General features: G+C 40.4%; 1 protein-coding gene across 1 annotated transcript in view; it reads right to left on the bottom strand.

Annotated features, from left to right (window-relative positions):
* RAMP3 (receptor activity modifying protein 3) overlaps window positions 1–15,713 on the bottom strand; it is a 52,164-nt gene extending 36,451 nt beyond the window's left edge. Inside the window, exon 1 of the mRNA XM_032234900.1 lies at window positions 15,521–15,713. Coding sequence (XP_032090791.1) covers window positions 15,521–15,572 — 52 coding nt within the window. The 5' untranslated portion in view covers window positions 15,573–15,713. The remainder of the gene's footprint in view (window positions 1–15,520) is intronic.
* Window positions 15,714–15,751: the final 38 nt, after the last annotated feature.

Here is a 15,751-nt window from a genome sequence, read left to right as displayed (position 1 = left end):
CTCTGAGGCTGGAAGTGGGATCTGTCCCTACTGAAGTTGCGGTCAGATGGCCTCTCTGATCTGGGAGAAGAGTACCTGCTCTGCTGAGTCTCCTGTTCCGGGGGCCGGTATGAGGGTTTGCGGTAAAACAGGTTTGACCTTTGTTCCGCCTTCTTCGCTGAGGTGAGTAAGACTTTTTTCTTGTTTTTGTCCTCCATGAGGATCAGTTCCAAGGGTGTCCCGAAGAGGGAGCTCCCTGTGTAGTGGGCCGATGCCAGCTGCCATTTGGACTTGCTGTCCACCTGCCACCCCCTGAGCCAGAGGAGGCAACAGGAGGTCACAGATGATGCCACAGTCCTAGAAGCAAACTTCATCATTTTTAGTGTGTCATCAGCCGAAAACTGCGCCACTGCCACTAATTTGTTCAAATCCTGATGCAGTCGCACATCTTCTGGGGGAACGCATTCATGGATCTTCTCCATCCACAGGATCACCGTGTGATTAAAAAATGAAGCCGCTGCTGCTGCCTTGATGGCCCAGGCCGCTGACTGGAATGTTTTCCTCAGGGTCATCTCCACCTTCCTGTCATCTGCCTTAAGGTTGTCTGTGACGTCCTTGGCCACCGGGGATGCAGGCGCTGCCAGAGCCACCACAGGTGGATCCACGGCTGGTAACTAATGCGTGGGAAAAATCTGGCTCAATGTTATAAAAACGTCTGTCGTTACTGCCAGGGTTTGGGAAGGCAGTGGTCTTTTCCCATTGCTTCTTGACAACTTCCAGGAAGAGATGAGGGGCAGGAATCACCACCTTGGGTTCAGAAAAGACCGGTCCCCGGGGCTTTTTTGCTGCAGGCCCATCCAAGGAGCCTTCCTTAGCCCCCTCCCTAGCTCCCTCTATCCCCCCCTCCTCTTCTACCTGTGCACTAGCACGCACTTTGCGTAGAAGAGACCGGAATAAATTTGGGGGGAATAGTTCAGTAAATACCGGAGTTTCTGGCTTGTCATCCTCTTCATCCTCAGACAGGTCAGGATCTCTCTGGGGTCTATCCCCCATTACTGAACCTTCACTAATGAGGGAAGGAGAGATAGGGCAGCTCATGGGATTGGATGGAGGCCGAGCCTGGGATGACCTGGCCCTAGAATTCCCACCTTGATCTGGTGCTAAGGACTGAGCAGTCTGCTGCTGCAATCCATGCACAATTCCAGAGGCAATTGCTCTTTTGATGAGATTTTGCAGCCCCCTTGGTAGATCATCTATATCCAGAGAATCCCAGCTGGAATTTTCTGGTTCCTGAGCTACCCCAGCTTGGGGAGCTAGACTGGACTTGGGCAGGGCCTGATCCTTAGGATAAACGTGGGCACAGGAATCTTCCACGTCCAAATCCTGATCCTCCAGGGAAAGGGGAGGAGAAGGAGACCTTTCCCCCAAAATCTCCGTGGGGAATCTGAATCCAAAGACTGAGAGAAAGCTTCTTAAATACTCCTTCCTTCTATTCTTGCCCAGTTTGCTTGATGGCGAACAACAGTTCTGAAACAAATCCAACAAAAAACTCCCGGGAACCCCCCAGTACTCCCCTTGGTCCCAACAACCTAACTAGGGTGGGTCGTGACCCCTCCCTCTCTTCCCCTGAAAAGACACGTTCAGGTAATACCAACGTTCTTTTTCCAGTGGAAGAGAGGGAGGGGTCACGTCTGGGACATACCCAAGCTTAGTCCCAGGCAGGGAAGAAATTATGGCCCAAACCGCCACCCTCTGTAGGACCCTATGCCTAAAGGAAGCATCTGCCAAGACGAACAGGTCCAGGCAATAGTGTCGTATGAAAGGAGTTGGGGATGCCCAGGCAACAGCCCAACAAATGTCCTCAAACGGAGCAGGGTCTTGAACATGGCCAGGGAAAAAAGCCTCAAAGAAGAGGGGGGATCAGGAGGGGCCGTATCCTCATCCTCCGAGAACCCCATGTCCTGGAGATTCTCCTCTTCCAGGACGGAACCCTCGCTGACCATGGACGGAGAGGATGCCCTATACTGCTGACAGCTATGGCCGCCCAGAGCCCTAGAAGAATTGGAGCTCCTGTCCTGCTGGGCAATAGCCCAGGAAATGGCTGCAGATATAAGCCTCTTGATACCTTCTGGGAGGCGGTCCAAGTCCTCAAATTCTTCATAGGAAAAACCTGGTCCCTGCGGAGCCAACCTATGTGCAGAGTGATACACCCTAGATGTCCCTTCCAAAGGGTCTGCAGGAACATCCCTTGATGGTTCTGGGGAAACCGAAGGAGAAGGAGACCCCCTTTGCCTGGAATACCCACGGGATCTGGCCAGGAAGGCTGAAGGAGAGGACAGACTGAAACCCCTAGGTGAGGTTGAATGGGCAGAGGAGGACCTGACTATGGACCTGGACCTGCTGACTGAGCTAGGCCCGGCTGACCTGGCCTGAATTTCGGCTCTGGCGAAGGTCTTTTCTAGGGCCTTGTGTCTCTTAGCCTCCTCTCTTGTTAGAGCCCTAAAGGGGCGCTGAGCAGCCAAAGGCTTGGTCGAGGGGGCCCTGGACCTGGGGTCCTGCCCCGCTCCTCCCCCACCACCATAAATGTGTCCACTTGGCCCTGTGGAAGCTCGGAGCTCTCCTCCATTGCCCCACTTACGTGTTCAGGAGCACGAGAAAACCAGGCCTCTGTAGGCCCCACTGGAGCCTGGGCCCTCGGGAGCTGGACTGGCTCTGGTCCCGACTGGACTCTCCGACCTAAAGGCCTCCAAATGGCCACATGGTCGAACCAGGCCACGTGCACATGGTGCTTACCAAAATGGCCACCGGAGCTGCGAAACACTGGGCGCGGGCGATGTGGCCGTTGCAACAGCCTCTGAGGCCGCGAATGATTGCCCTGGAGAAGAGGCAGACTCCTGAAGCTCTGGGGGCTCCACGGCTCACCGGCTCGCACCCACAAGTGACCACCACTCTTACCAGCAGGGAGAAGGCGCGGTGTGCGGCAGTCATCCGAATTTAAAACAATGGCTCCACAGGCTTCCCGCGCACGCCTCAAGCAATGCCTGGAAGGCAACTCTTTCCTGCCATCCGCCTTTGAAAAAGACGCTCCCGAAGCTGTGCTTCGGAGCTCATCACCCCTGCAGGCCTGGGGATAGGAAAAAGGGCTCCAGGCCTGCAGAGCGGGAGGATAATCGCCCCACAGGGATCTCCCTGATGGTGCGAGGCAGAAGACTGTCACTTTGGGCCGCAACTGCAATTCAGAATTTGTTTAAATTTAAAATCTCCAATTGAGCCAAATACAAGGATCTGGTCGAATAAGAAACTTTCCTACCTATACCAATACTCAACAGTGCTTGGACCAAAAGACTGAGAGAAAACTAGACAAGAATGGAAGGAAGAAGTATTTAAGAAGCTTTCTCTCAGTATTTGGACCAATCAGGCTTTGAGAATACCCACACATGACCCCCTCCCTCTCTTCCACCCGAAAACTGCTTGTTTTTCATTTAATTAGCACAAAGAATAAGTGTACAGACTGCTCTATTCTAATTTTCACAAATGTGAAAATAATTAAAAATTTGTCACATGTGCTATACTATTTTGAAAGCTTAAATTAACTATTCAAATAAGTTTTGATGCCAGAAACTGCTGAGTCATCAAGCAATCCAAATAATTGTTTTGCTAGAAATGGGAGGGGCACAAATATCACTATTTCTCACAACAATTTTTTCATCCTGAGTTAGCTTGTCTCATTTTATGAGTCTATGGGCTCCTAGCAAATAGCAGCACTTAACTGACTATATTTGGTCTTGGAAGCTAAGGTGGATTGAGCTTTGAATGTGAGATGCGGTAAGACAAAGACACAAAAAAACTGCATAAACATGTTAATGAAGCCATAAAGGCAAATTAAAATCTAATAAATGAATAAATAAAGGATAATTCAAAGTGGATTAAAACAATCTGGATTAAAAAGTATCAGGTATACCCTTATTACTGTTTACTTAAAATGAATTAAAAATTATATAACATCAAATTTATATTAGAAGTCAAGGAATAAAACTGTCTCTATAACTATCGTATTTTTGGTGTATAAGACGCACTTCCCCCCCCCTCCAAAAGTGGATGGAAATGTCTGTGTGCCTTATACAGCAATTGTTGCTGAAGCCCCATCCATCCACCAGCAACTACCCTTTGGCTTCTGCCTCCCAGCACTTTGCCTTTTGCAGCAAACAGCAAACAGCTTGATCAGCTTCAGTACAGCCTGATTTAACATGAGCAGCTGATTGGTACTTGGATCTTCTTCCCAGAATACTGCCTATCAGCTGTTCCAGCCTGCGGGATCACCACCTCCCATTGCCACCATTGCTGCCCATTGCCGCTGCCTCCTATTGCCACCTGCACGCGCCCCATTTTTGGTCTCTGGTGATAGGTGGCAGCGGTGATGAGTGGCAACTGTGGCAATGGGCGGTTGCGATCCCCACAGCCTGGAACAGCTGATAGGCAGTATTCTGGGAGGCAGATTTAACCACCAATCAGTTGCTCGCACTAAATCAAGCTGTGCTGAAGATGATTGGGCTGTTTGTTGTTTGCTGCAAAGAGGCAAATTGCTGGGAGGCAGAGGCAGATTTTTTCTTCTTCTTTTCCTTCCCAAAAGCTAGGTGCATCTTACAGTCTGGAGCGTATATTGGTATATCTGGGAGAAGAATATTGTGGCAAGATTGATGTCAACCTTACCAGGTAGACCAGACAAGAAAAACAACTATTAACTTAATTTAACTTTATTTTAATGTTACATAACAGAATCTGAAAATCTGAAAGCACCATTCTCCCACTGTTAAACTTTATGACCCGAGAATCTAGGAAGCCCTTCTGAAGCTTTTGCTTGACCCACCATGTAGTTGCAGGCTATAAGGAAACAAGGGAAATGCAACAACAGCCAAATGAAAGATCAATTTATACCCTGATATAAAAGAAAATGGTACTAAAAAATACTCAAACTATTGAATAAATGCATTTACATGGAAATAAAATAATATATAAGATTGCCAATAATAAAGTGCCAGATACACAAGCTGTATTCAGAAGAGGCAGGGACAGCCAAAATCATTTTTATGCCTTTCAGCAGAAATGACAAGGGAATTCCAAAAATTATTTGTGAATTTTACAAAGGGTTTTGATTGAGCAGATCATTACAAATTGATGAACATAACCTCAAAAGAATAAGCATACCACATCATCTGTCTATTGAAGAACTTGTATGACAAGGCTGCAATTGTTAGAATAGAAATCAGAAAAAGTAAATTACTGATAACTGTACACTGTAACTATATTTATTTTTTAAACAGAATATATCATAAGAAATGTGCTACAAAATTTAGAAATTAGAATTAAAATTGCTATTTCAGAAGCATCAGGTGTGCTGGTTATACCACTTTGATGATTGGATGCAAGGAAGCAGGGTGGATAAAAGTCAACAATTCTCTTTAAAAAATAAAAAAATGGATTTTTTTATTTAAATCAGATGCTTTTGGAGTAAAAATCTATCTAAAGATAGTTTTCTATTTAAGATACATTAATAATTCAGTTTATTCAGCATGAACTGGAGTTTAGTTATGAGGCTATATATTCTGCAAGATTTCCAACTCATTCAAAGAATCCAAGCTCTGCAAGCTAAATAGGAAACATTCATTTTGTTTGCAAATAATAATATTAAAGATTCTAGCTACCAGCAAGAATGAGTCCTAAATTTAAAGAGCACCTGTCATTTCAGATCCATCATGGAAGTGCCTGTTAGTGGACATCCACTCACCTGGTGCCTGCCACATCCCTTACCTTGTGTCACTCCCGCATCATCTGCTATCCCATTAAGTGAGTGGGACTGCCTCTGAGTCAACAGTGGGTCCAAGAAACTGCTGATGTGGGACAGAGATGACAGTTGCTCTTTAAAAATTATGATTTAAATTGAGTTGATTTAAATCAAGCCTTTTTACAGTTGTTTTAAATCAAATCCACCTTGCAAGGAAGACTTAAGGGATAGACTGTTGAAGAGAAAAAACATAGTGCAAAAGGCAAGAGCAATATTTTTTTTTAAAGAGTAAGATGAGGTCAACAATTGGCAATGCCAACCCAAGAGAAATAGTTGGGAAAGTGATGGCTACTGGAAAGCCACATTACATTACAGGTAGTCCTTGACTTACAACAGTTCACTTAATGACCATTTAAAGTTACAACAATACTGAAAAAGATGACATAACCGTTTTTTTCAATTGCTTCATATAAATAGTGCCTACTCATATACAAACCAATCAAATAAATTTGTTACATGAGTTTCGTTCCATTTTACAACTTTCCTTGCCACATTTGTTAGGTGTTAAATTAGTAATATGGTTGTTAAGTGAATCTGGCTTCTGCATTGATTGTGCTTGTCAGAAAGTTGCAAAAGGGTATCACATGACTCTGAGACACTGTACACATTATAAATCAGTTGTCAAGCATCCAAATGGAAATCATGTGATCATGGGGATGCTGCAACAGTCATAAGTGTGAAAAATGGTCAAAAGTCACTTTTTTCAGTGTTGTAACCTCAAATGGTCACTAAATGAATTATTGTAAGTTGAGGACTATCTGTATTAATTTTCCATCAAAAATAAATTTCTTTGCATTACATCACTAAACCATTTATTTTACACTTAAGAGTGACTGATAGAAATAGGACCGAACTGCTATGAAAACATATTGATAAGTAAAATGAATAGATGAGTGAGATTAAAGAAATTGCTAAAATACCTTAGATAAGAGTGAGACGTGAATTCAAGTTAGTGAAGATTTATTTTTGTAGTTAAATGTGCCAACTCTTTTCATTTACTGTAAGTAATAGAGCTGACAAAGACTTTTAGTACCTCCAGTAATAAAATTATAACGTATTAGCTAACACACACAAAAAATCACTAGTTGATTCAAAGCCTCATACTTACTTGGCTTGATATTAAATGCATAAATATAAATCATGGGCTATATATAGCCCTTGAACCTGGGGATGCATATACAGGTAATCTTCAGTTAAAACCAGCAATTCCATCACTAAGTGATATGGCATTAAACAAGACATCATATGATTAAAACTTGTGATTTTACTGCCTGCTTTTCTATTGACTCTGCTTGTCAGAAACCACATAGGAAGCATGCAAATAGCAATCATGCAACCATGGAATGCTGAAATTGTAATGAATGTCCATTGGTTACAAAGTGTTCAATTCTTGACTGAAAGGGACTGCAATAGTTATAAATGTGAGGATCGCCATAAAGCTATCCTTTTACCACTGTCGTGGTCATTAAACAGGTCAGTGATTAAGGGAGGATTATTTATATTGGGTACTCATGATGGGGTGAATACATGCAGCACATATACTGTCAATGTGATTCAGTTTTTCCATATACTATTTTCTTTTAATCTTAAGAAACTCTGCTGGGAGTTGTTGAAAAATTGTTCTTATATTATTATCTCCACTGCTTTTCTATTTTTCCAACTTTGTAGGGCCAAATATTCTCTGACTATTATCTGATTCAATGACACAGTGAAATAGGTATGGGACAGATAAGAATAAAATTATGGAAGGTAGTGTTAGTCTTTCTACTCTGCATTATCTTTTATCTCCAGGATCCAAAAATTCACTTCAGATCTCTTTTACAGGTATTGGAAAAGGAAAATAAAAACAGCATAATTTACTTAGGTACTCCATAGAAAATATTTTAATACTGAACAGCTATTTTGATACAGGCACTCTGCCTTTCATCTTTTGATTCTGGCTTTCTCTGCCATAGTAAGTTTTATTTTCATCTCAACTTTTTATCTAAGTCCTTTAATTTTTATTAAGGCAGCAGAAAAGAGTATATAAAGAATCTCTGAACTGCTAGCACTAACAAAAAAAATCATTGCAGGGAGTCCTATTCACATGAAGAACTGTAGAAGAGAAAGGCAAACATTAAACAATTTGATAAAAATTATAGAATATGAAAAAAGAATATAATTCTTTTTTTCCAAACAATCCCACTGAAATGTTTAGATTGAGCAAAGATGTCTCCCAACAATAGCTAGCAGTAAGGATAACAATTATAAAAACTCCAAGATTGTGCCATTAGGACAAGACATGGGAGCACTCAGTATATATAAAGATGGCCTATTTCATTGGTTAACCCAGGATCTTCACATTATTTGCTAGTGATTCTAAAAGTTTCAGACAAAACCCAGCTGGAAATGCCAGAAACATAAATGCAATCAAGTTCTGTAAAAACCAAGAGCTGTGTTATAGGTAGACATTTATGGAAAATCAGTACTATTGATAGTAATTAGCCACTTATATTAATAGAATCTCTCCATTTGTAGAAAATGCCATCTCAGAAGGTTAACCATTATTCTTAGAGAGTGAAACTTCATCATTCTTTTGTTCTTCTGCTTATGTGTGTATATATTAAAAATGCTTTCTATTAGGTGAAAAACAGATGAAGGAGGGGTTTAAAATTTTTTTTGGAAGAATCTGATTCATAGATGGTGACTTCTTGATCATGTTCCAAATATAAAAGCCTTAGGAAAAGCTACATAAAATTCAATTTTACATATTGCTTTATCCTCCATTTTTAATTAAATAATTAACTTTGAAAATAGTCTGATTTGAATCAAAACCACGGCTAATGTAGCATTCAAATTATGGAAATAACAAATCAAACATAAATTATCTAGGGAAGCTGTACTACTTATAACCTCATAACCTATTCAAGCATATTAACTTGAATAGGTCATCTGGACGGATTTACGTAGTGCATTAAACTTTGGTGTCTGTAACACCATCTTAATAAATTATAATTGTGTCAGTTCACATTTGTTAAACCACGAATTACAAACCCAAGTGGCTGGAATCATGTAATATTCTAAACTAAGACCAGACATATCATACTGTAATTTGGTGCAGTATATGAACCTAGATACTAATTTTTAGATTATGTATTCCACATAGTACTTCTAAAAGAGCATTTGAAAATGGCTGCCTTTCAAACACTGTCCAACTTTAATGTTACAACTTCACTGGTATCCAATCTATTTTAGGACACAATTCAAACTGCTGATTAAGATACCATATGAGATATAAAATCTAACTTAAAGACTGTCTTCTCCAAACTCCATGTCAACTCCATGTCAACAAACTCCTTTTGAATCCTAAAGAGAGCTCTGTTTTCTGAAGTACATTTGCAAGGACACAAAATGGGCACCTCCAACCTTTATAACTTTTTCTTAGAAACTTACAAAAAGGTTTAGAAACTCTTTAAGAATAAGATAAAGCTTAGATAATTTTAATTAGATAAAGGTTTGGTTTTACAGGTAAGGCTTTGGCCTGATTTCTTAATTGATATACATGAGACATCTCGTTTTGATTTAATTTACTCTTTCTTTATATTGTATTTATGTACTATTATCATGATATTACTTCGGTATTTTCTGTGTGGAAAAATAAAATATTCTTAATAGTAGAAATAACAAGAAATGCATTAAAAATAGCAGTCTTACTCAAAGAATCAAATAAAAAAATTCCTAGAATATGCAGATTTCTTTCTAAAAAAAATGGGCATGGATGTTTTCAAAAATAATCACTAACATTATTCTTGACAATTCATATGATTGAAAACCAAGGAAAGTATTAATTTTGTGTTCAGCTTGCAAGTGGGCTTCAGAAAAAGGAAGTAAAAAAGCAACCAATGAAGATATCAATCATTTCTTTCCATGGAGACAATCTACAGATTTAACAACAGGATTGGAAGAAATTCCATTATTTTAGCAACTACATCAGAAAACTATTTTTTCACTAATGAACTTAGTACATCAGGAATTATGGATAGTGTCAGGGTTCCAAATAGCATCCAAAAGTAAATCAGAGTCCAAGGTAAGTATTGCTCAAAGTTCCAATTTATTAAGAGAGCCATGTTGGCACATCTGGGAAAATCCGAATATGAAAGCTTTCAGGTTTTCCTCACTTAGTTGAAAGTTCAAGATCTTCCCACACACCCACAAATCCATTACATGGTCCAAATTTCATTTTTCTAGACACATTAGGGGTGTCAAACTCAAGGCCCATGGGCCGAATCTGGCCCGCAATGTGGTCAGACCTGGCCCACAATGTGGTGGGAACTGACCTGCATGGATCCAGCTCACAGGGCTATCCTAGAAAATGTAAGGGGCTGGTGCACTTCAGCCCAGTCTACCCAATGTGGCTTTGGCCCGGTCTACCCAATGGGAAGAGAAAATATCAGGTCCATGTGGCTTTGGCCCAGTCTATCCAATGCAAAGAGAAAACATTGGGCCTATATCACTTCGGCCTGGTTTACCCAATGTGAACAGGAAACATCAGGCCCACGTTACTTTGGCCTGGTCTACCCAGTGCGAAGAACAAACATGCCAGCAGTTTGGAGGTGGCGTCAAGCTGGCCATACCCATCCCCCCAGTTGGCCACCCCACCCAGTTGCCTCCACTCCCCAGGTCAACCACAGCCCTGATGCGACCCTTAATTAAATTAGCAATATAGCAATAGCAGTAGACTTATATACCGCTTCATAGGCCTTTCAGGCCTCTCTAAGCGGTTTACAGAGAGTCAGCATATTGCCCCCAACAATCTGGGTCCTCATTTTACCCACCTCGGAAGGATGGAAGGCTGAGTCAACCCTGAGCCGGTGAGATTTGAACCGCTGACCTGCTGATCTAGCAGTAGCCTGCAGTGCTGCATTTAACCATTTAACCACTGCGCCACCTTGAGTTTGACCCCCCTGCATTAGAACATTTTTCAATAGAGAAAGATTTTATAAAATAGTGTTGCCCAACCTGATGCCAGGTTGAGAGCTGTTTATAAAAAATTCAGCCCAATACATTTGAGAACCATTAAATTGGGTAAAACTGCAGGAAAGCATATACCAGAATGATGAAGCCTTGTGTTTAAACTTTCATATTCATTTCCCCTTTTTGGTATACATGCTTTGTTAACTTTACAAAATAAGCTTAGCTTTACAAAATAAGCTTCATAGAACACATACATATGATACAGCCCATTTTCAGGATCAATTCCTGTTCAGTTAACACAGAGTTTTCTCTCCACATCTACTCTCAATCTCAAAGGAAATTTTTAAACAGAAAATCCTAGACATTAGTGCTCAAACAGACATTGGCTAAAATATATCCCTAAATTGGTTGGCTGAAATAAAACTATTTTTTAACCTTAAAAATAACTATTATTGAATCTGACACAATCTTTAAGAAAGATCTCTTATAGAGCAAGTTTTGAATTATTGGACTCTATGGCCAAATATTGGAGCTTCCATCATATGCCATATTTTGAGAGAACTTGCACATGCAATACCCCAAGCATTGAAAATATTCTCGTATTTTGTTTGACTGTCAGTTAAATCTCAGCGAAGCATTATGGAAGGAAGTCTCTGCTGTGTGTGCTCTAGCAGTGCTCCAGGGTTTGGCATCCCTGATCTAGTCCTAAAGCAAGGTTTCCTTCCACTCTCGAATACATCCTGAATACTAGATTGCTCCCTGCTTTGTTTGGTTATTATTCAAAGCAAACTGTCAGGAAGGACTTTGGAGGCCATTGAGAACAAGATCAAGTTATAAACCCAATATGGAGAAGAAAAAGAAGGAAGTACTTGCACTTAAAAAATTACCTCGCTACTGCTTCGTAGGATCTGTCAAAGTGTCTTTGTCTGCAATTGACTTGTGGCTCCCCTTCCCCTTCGCAAGCTCCATGCCAGGCTCGCCCCTGCTGAGGAGAGTCAATGGTGCAGCTAGCCGCTTGTATACCATTCTAGAGGGGAATGGTCTTCTGGGCCTTCCTGGATCAAAAGTTGATGGTAACAACCAGTTACCACCTTCCTTTGCCATTTCCTGTCACTACACCATAGGTGAAAGGCACCGGCCCATCTCTGGTATAGCAGCCACAGCAGCAAAAGAAAGCAAGGGGCAGCATGGAAGCGTCATTTAGATTGCAGTCAGGATCCGCTGTGACCTGATGGAGCAATCTTGGCTCCATCTCCTCAGCGATGTCCCATTAGCCTCCTGGTCCCCCTTTTGCCCATAGTCCTGACTCCCTCTCGGGATGAAGGGCTGGGACTGGAAGGCCAGTGGAGGAGGAAAGCTGCTGTGCATCAGCTGAGATGAGTGGCTGGAAGCAAAGTAGGGGCAGCTAATTGTCAGCACCTAAATGTCCTAAACCCCTTCCAACTTAACCGATAATTTTTCTGAGAAGGTAACTTTTTTTTAGTTAAGTCTCACTATTTTATAATGATACGTGATCTGTCTGTACTTAAAAAGGGGTTTTTTTTGTTTATTCATGTCAGAAGCATCACAATTAAAATAAGGCATATGAATATGACATTATGTCATATGACATAAAATTTAAAATATGTGTAGTTAGAGAGATCTCATCCAACTAGCAACATTAATTCCATTATGTCATGTTACTATGATGTCCTCAATTGTGCACTGATCAGGACACAAAGGAAGGTATATATATGCCTTGTTGTCTGCATGTCAACACAAAAGGGTAGAAGCCACCCTATAGCCCTATTTGTTCAAAATATCTCTGGAAGTTATTGTATCCTCTGCATAGACTATTAACAAGTCAGAATTAAGAACTGAAAATCAGGGCAAAATATGCAAATGGAGTATTGTTAATTCTAGATCACCATTAGCTGATCAGAACATTCTACGTGCTTCTAAATTCATTTCCTTAATTGATACATTTTCTAGAATGTTTGGGAATATCTATCTTTTTGAAAGTAACATAACTTCTCCAAAAAGCATTTGTTAGAGGGCTGTAAAATCCAATCAGAAAGCACAAGAAAGGCAGAAGTCAAATAATTTTCTGAAAAATCATCAACCCTTCTTCAGCTCCTTCAAAAGCTTTAATGGAACCCAAATGAAAGGTTGGAGGAGGGGGGACAAATTTGCCTAAATCCCTGAATACATATTTATTTATTGGCTTTATACGGTCACCTAATCTCCAAATGACTCAATATATAGGAAAGGTAGCATATAAACATTTTAAAAAAATAATCTATAGTTATGACCTTCACTCTCTTTTTTCCATTCCCCAAATTTAGTCTCTCTCACTCAGTTCATTTTATCTATTATTACATTCAGGAACCAGTAGTAAAATTTTGTCTCATCCATGCACATTTCTCCATGTTCTCTAATACTTCCACTGAATTATCTTATTGTTTTTCTGAAACCTTCATCCTCCTCCTTTATCCTAGATCACCTCCCAACCTTCCCCATCAAAATTCATGTTTCCTTGGTGCCATTTCATATTTACTGCTTCATGTCATCCAGGGTCCTCCCTGCTTGCCTGACTACTATATGAAAACCTTCCTATGTCACACTGACTGGCACAGCATCTATTCCTTCTTTGAGTATTCTTTTTTGGTAGCTGAGTGTGTTTCAGAGCAAAACATTGTCTTTTGCCTACCTACTATTTTTATCTTCTACAAATTTTTCTACAATACAAAGATGTCAAGTGGCTGAAGACCAGCTCTTCATTTTGAATGTTTCCACTAAAGCTATCTGTTCTAAATAAATAAAATGAAATTTAAAAATAAATATTATTAGCAACCAATTCCAGGAAGGTTCATATACCGATGGCTATAAGCATCACGATGCTTATTCCACTCAAAATTTCATTCATTCATTCATTCATTCATTCATTCATTCATTCATTCATTCATTCATTCAAATGGCTCACATTCTAGCCAACAATTATCCAAACTATACTGTTTTGTGAGCTTTTAGTCTTAATTAACCATATTGTAGGCAGTTTCATGTGCTTTTAGATATTTTAACTGTCATTTCCATAACACTTTTTTTAAAAAAAAACATGGATAGTTATGTTCTTTAGTACATTCCTAAACCTATTATAGATGTATCCTAGTATCTGCAAATATATTTAAATTCATCTTTCATTTTATTATGTTTCAGGTTTGCTTTTTCAATATCTGCTATATGGCAAAGAAGCCCATTCCATAATAGTTACATCATTACCAAGTTTTTAGGTGAAAACAAAAATCTCCCACTGGAACTAACTAATAATGAGGAAGGGAGAAGATAAGGAGAGGGGAAAACCTAGACTAAGCAAAGTCTCCTTTGCCAGGAAATTATTATTGCTTTTGCAACAGATGTTTGTTCTCACAAAGAAAGAGGGAATGGTTTTTTAAAAATTCCTTCTTTCAAACTTAAAATATTTCTTGTTGAACAAAATATTTTGCTAGTTTCCATCAGCTATTATGAAATGAAATGTTAAATCACCTCTCTCACTCTCTCTCTCTCTCTCTCTCTCTCTCTCTCTCTCTCTCTCTCTCTCACTCTCTCTCTCTCTCACACACACACACACACACACACACACACACACACACACACAGAGTGTTCCAATGCAGATATACTACTGGGGTCAGGTAACAGCTGTATTTATACCCATCTCATTGAGCCAGTATGTAACAGTGTATAACAGATACAGCTTCAATGTAACATGTATGTAAATCAGTTGCACTTAAAAATAATATGCTACTTATACCCTTCATGTGATAAAGTGTATTGAAATCTGATGTGCTAAGAAAATTGCTGCAGAGTGCACACAGTGGGGCAAAACTAAGTTTATCCTTTCTTTCCACAACACTTGAAGTGATCCTGCTAGATCCCTTTGGGCAAGGGTGGGAAATCTGTGGTCTTAGAGCTGCATATGTCCCCAAATTTCTCTTCTGCAGTCTTTGGAGCAGCTGCAACCACACATGTTAAACACTGAATGCAGTATTTAGTGCCATTTTAAGTAAGAAACACACTTAGTAGACTGAAACCATAAAATAAACAAATTGTGTTTAAAAGGAGCCAAGAAAACCAAAATAATCTGAGAACAGAAACATGTATAATGAGGCCAAATTCATTTTGCAGCTCTCAGGTCCTGAAAGAATTTGATTGGGGTCCTTCTTCATCAAATGTAATTTACACCTCTTGGTTCAGGAAAACTCATGAGATCTACTGATTGTTCTTCACTGGAACCCAAGATCAATCATAGTATGAAAGGCATCCAAAAAGTAGATGGTCCTCTTTAGGATGAGCAAAACTGCACTGAGTTTATCAACCTACAAATCTAGCATTTTTAGAATTGGGCTTGTGGCCCTGTATAAACACTGCCAATAGGGGCTTCAAGCAAGATGCTAGAAGAGTGGTTGTCTCTTCCCCCCACCTCCCAAAAAAATTTCCCCTGCTCCTGAATAATATCAAACTTTTAGTTATATTATTGATTTGCTATTTCAGATATAATCAGTCTATAGAGAAGCAAAATGAGTTCTTTGACAAACTCTGTCTTGGTTTTTTGTTTTCTTTTTTCCTCCTAAAGGACTTACTGCAAAGCAAACGATGCTGTTCAAGCATACCTTGAACATACTATTCACGAGCGTAGGCAAATATCCCTTTCAAGTGTCTCCTTGACAATGCGATAGATATAACCCGGGAACCGTAGCGTTAGGTACTTACCCCATAGCACAAAGAGAAAAAGTTGGGCCAACCGCAAGGCACGATGCTCCATCCCGAATATTTCGGCAGTACGAGGCAACAAAGACGGCAGACTGAGCCAAAGGCAGCGCGCATGAGGCCCTTTTCGAGCAGCCTCGGTCAGATCTTTTATTCGGCACTCTCGCTAGTGGAGAACCGACCTTCACTCTACCGTATTAAGTCCTGAGCGGGAACTTGGGCTGCCAAGCATCT

This window comes from Thamnophis elegans, chromosome Z (assembly GCF_009769535.1).
Source record: "Thamnophis elegans isolate rThaEle1 chromosome Z, rThaEle1.pri, whole genome shotgun sequence".
NCBI classification, from domain to species: Eukaryota; Metazoa; Chordata; class Lepidosauria; order Squamata; family Colubridae; genus Thamnophis; species Thamnophis elegans.
This window is presented reverse-complemented; position numbering and strand designations above follow the sequence as displayed.